The 4,324-nt window shown below is 48.6% G+C and overlaps 1 protein-coding gene across 2 annotated transcripts in view; it reads left to right on the top strand.

Annotated features, from left to right (window-relative positions):
* LOC106810960 (sortilin-related receptor-like) overlaps positions 1-4,324 on the top strand; it is a 41,315-nt gene that overhangs the window by 17,694 nt on the left and 19,297 nt on the right. The window contains exons 1-4 of one of the 2 annotated variants that reach the window (XM_014814453.1): positions 2,025-2,055; positions 2,502-2,659; positions 2,901-3,048; positions 3,489-3,608. In XM_014814453.1, coding sequence (XP_014669939.1) covers positions 2,028-2,055; positions 2,502-2,659; positions 2,901-3,048; positions 3,489-3,608 — 454 coding nt within the window. In that variant the 5' untranslated portion in view covers positions 2,025-2,027. Of the gene's footprint in view, positions 1-2,024; positions 2,056-2,501; positions 2,660-2,900; positions 3,049-3,488; positions 3,609-4,324 lie in introns of those variants that run through there. The other variant, XM_014814452.1, reaches the window with a different exon arrangement.

The raw sequence follows: 4,324 nt of genomic DNA, 5'->3' as shown, positions 1-4,324 counted from the left end.
ACATCTAACCAACGGATGATTCCCTTACGGCTACATCTAACCAGGATGATTCCCCTACCTAGCATCTAAACCAGGATGAGTTCCGCCTACCTACTCTAACCACGCGATGATTCCCTTACCTACTCTAACCACGATGATTCCCCTACCTATCATCTAAACCACGGATGATTCCCTTTCCTACATCTAATCACGGATGATTCTCCCTACCTACATCTAACCACGGGATGATTGCCGGCCTACCGTACATCATAAACCACGGATGATTCCCTTACCTACATCTAACCTACAGGATGATTCCCTTACCTACATCTAACCACGGATGAATTCCCTTTACCCTACATGCTAACCACAGATGATTCCCCTACCTACATATAACCACGATTGATTTCCCCTAACCATACATGCTATACCACGGTATTGATTCCGCTACTAACATCTAACCACGGGATGATTCCTTACCTACAATCTAACGCCATGGATGATTCCCTTTACCTACATCTAACCACGGATGATTCCCTACCTACATCTAACCACGGATTGATTTCGCCTTAAGCCTACATCATAACCACGGATGATTTCCCCTACCCTACATCTAACGCCCACGGATGAATTCCCTTACGCTACATCTAACCACGGATGATTCCCGCTACGTACAGTCTACCAACGGATGATTCCCTAACTACATCTAAACCACGGATGAATTCCGCGCCTAAACCTACATCTTAACGCGACAGGAATTATTCCGCGTACCTACATCTAAACCATGGATGATCCGCCTAGCCTACATCTAACCCATGATGTTCCCGTTACCACATCTAACCACGGATGATTCCCCTACCTACCATGCTAGCCACGGATGATTTTCCGCTAACCTACATCTAACCACGGATGATTCGCCGCTAGCTACAGCTAAGCTCACGGATGATTTCCGCTTCCTAACTCTAACCACGGATGATTCCCCTACCTACATCTGCTACGCACGTTATGAATTCCCTTGCCTACATCTAACGGCCACGGAATGATTCCCTTACCGCTACATCTAACCACGGATGATTCCCCCTACCTACATCTAACCAGCGGATGATTTCCCCTTAGCTACATCTAAACGCACGGATGATTCCTATACGGCTACATCTAACGCACGGATGATTCCCTTAGCCTACATCTACCACGGATGATTCCCCTACTACATCTAACCACGGATGATTCCCTTACCCTAGCTACATCTAACGCATGGATGATTCCCTACCTACATCTAACCAGCGGAATGAATTCCTTACCGTACCATCTAACCACGGATGATCCCTTACCGTAGCATCTGATACGCACGGATGATGTCCCTTATACCTAACATTAAAGCCAACGGATGATTCCCCTTACCTACATCTAACGCACGAAGTGATTCCCTTACGCTACATCTAACCATCGGAGGTTCCCTACCTACATGCTAACCACGATGATTCCGCCTACCCTACATCTAACCACAGATGATTCCCATACCTACATCTAAACCAGCAGATGGTTCCGGCCTACCTACATCTCACCACGGATGATTCCCTCTACCTACATCTAAGCCACGTATGATTTCGGCCTTAGCCACTATCATCGGTGGAACCACGGATGATTTCGCACCTACAGCGCTAACCACGAATGATTCCCCTACCTACATCTAACCAGCGGATGGTTTCCGCTACCTACATCTAAGCCACAGGAATGATTCCGCCTACCTAACATCTAACCACGGATGATTCCCCACTACATTAACCACGTGGTTCCCCTAGCACTACATCTAAAGCCACGGATGATTCCCACTAACTACATCTAACGCCGGATGATTCCCCTTACGGCTACACGTGGAGACGTGGGACGAAGCATGACAACACGTGATGACGGGTGACAATTTGTGACAACACGTGACGCTTGATGGATCCAACAAGGAGGAATGTAAGCGACGGTGACAATGCGTGGAGACGTGGGACGAAGCATGACAACACGTGATGACGGGTGACAATTTCTGACAACACGTGATGCTTGACGTATCCAACAAGGAGGAATGTAAGTGAGGGTGATTAAAAGTGATGAGGCATGACGACGTGACCGCGCGTCGGCACGTGACGACGGATGGTGAGGCGTGACGACGTGTTCGCACATGGTGACAGATGACAATGCGCGAGGAGTGACAACGTCGCGTGACGCTGCGTGCTGATATTTAAAAATAATAATCCATGATAATTTTACAAAATTATTCTATTTAATTATAGTTGTAAGTAATAATTACTAGTAATTAATTATAAGTGAAATTTTACTCATACTGTAACTTTTAAAATATGAAATGTTTTTTTCTAAAATTGTAGGCGTTAATTTGTACTAATGTAACAGCATATAAGCTGGTCATGTAAAGTCTGCTGACCTAACAAGTTAGTCCGGCTGCTGTGAATACGTGTACGAGCGTACGCGACAGATGCGATCACCTGCATGAGTACATACGACTCTCTGTGTAGGTGGAGATTGGACGCAGACGTACAACTCGACCACCTGCAGCACGGTAGAGTTCCGCTGCAACGACGGCAACTGCATCGGACACGACCTGCTGTGTAACGGCGTCGCGGACTGCCCCGACTCCAGCGACGAGGACTACTGGATGTGTCGCCATTCCGAGGTAGATGTCGACACGCGAATTGGCAGTCGGAGTCGTAATAACCTCCCCGACCGTCTTCCATCAAATACCTTGTGTAGGATTAGTGAATTAGCAGATGAAGCTATTAAAATTATTCTAGGCCAGGCATATTCTAGATAAACCATGCAGTGCGTGTGCGTATGCGAGTATATTTACACCGACGGCAACCTTGCATGCATTCTACATGTGTCTCTGACTGTGTGCATGCGTGCGTGCCTTACAGCACAACACAACCACAGCGGCTCCTGCCACGTGCGACCCAATACAGTTCCGCTGCGAGGAGGGGTCGTCGCCCCAGTGCATTCTGGGTGCATTCGTCTGCGACAAGGAGAAGGACTGCAAAAATGGCGAAGATGAGAAGGACTGTCCGGGTGGGTTGTTGTTTGTTGATTGTTTTTGTTGTTGTTGTTGTTGTTGTGTTATGTTGGTGGTGGTGATGGCGGTGTTTTTCCACGTAAAAGAAACGTTATTCAGTTAAGAAAAACGAAATGTGATTTGAAACAAACAAAAAATGTTTGTCTCCATTTCTGGAAGAGTGGTACTTCTATATAGCGTTTGAGTGCATGCTGATCTTTTCCCGACATCAGTGGAGTCGATACGTTTATAAATGAGAAATCCTAATTCTAAAATTCTAAAAAAAAATCTCGTAAAATTCTCTCGGAGGCAGTTATTTTAAAAGACAGAGTGTACTTTTTGCGCACTTTCCTGTACTAAAAGGGCATTTCATTGTACTTGCGTCACTATAAAGGTTGCTACTCGACTGTTTGTACTGACGACAATGTGAGTGTGTATGTGTTTTTCTCGTGCGCAGAGGGTGGCATGTGCCAGGGCGAAATGTTCCCGTGTCTCTTCAGCGCCGGTTGCCTCTCTAACGACCAGCTGTGCGATGGCCACAAGGACTGCATCGACGGCAGCGACGAGGTGTTCTGTGGTACGTGTCGATAATTCTGCTCCTATAGTTGTATCCGAATGTGAAACTCACTACGTGAACATGCAGCAGGGCTTAGTGCCACTTACCATGTTTCTACGGCTCCCACGGGACAGGTGCAGTGCGTCGATCGTTATACGTCGGTCCCAGTGTCGTGGCGCAGCATGATGTGTGTTGTGTCGTTACGTGTCGTGACACGTACGGACATATCGTGACACATCATGCAATGTCGTGTCGCGTCTTGTGTCGTGAAGTGACGTGACGCGCCGTAACGTGCCGTGACGCGCCGTAACGTGCCGCGACGCATTGTGTTGTGTCGCATCTTGTGTCGTGACGCGACGCGTCACGTCGCGTTGTGTCGTGTCGCGACACATTGTGCCGCGTCTCGTGTCGTGACGCTCCATGGCATGTCGTCACGTGCCGTGACACATCGTGACGTGACGCATCGTGTCGTGACGCGCCATGGCATGTCGTCACGTGCCGTGACACATCGTGACGTGACGCATCGTGTCGTGACGCACCATGGCATGTCGTCACGTGCCGTGACACATCGTGACGTGACGCATTGTGTCGTGACGCGCCATGGCATGACGCGCCATGGCATGTCGTCACGTGCCGTGACACATCGTGACGTGACGCATCGTGTCGTGACGCATCGTGTCGTGACGCGCCATGGCATGTCGTCACGTGCCGTGACACATCGTGACGTGACGCATCGT

This window comes from Priapulus caudatus, unplaced genomic scaffold, assembly GCF_000485595.1.
Source record: "Priapulus caudatus unplaced genomic scaffold, Priapulus_caudatus-5.0.1 Scaffold490, whole genome shotgun sequence".
Classification (NCBI taxonomy): domain Eukaryota; kingdom Metazoa; phylum Priapulida; class Priapulimorpha; order Priapulimorphida; family Priapulidae; genus Priapulus; species Priapulus caudatus.
This window is presented reverse-complemented; position numbering and strand designations above follow the sequence as displayed.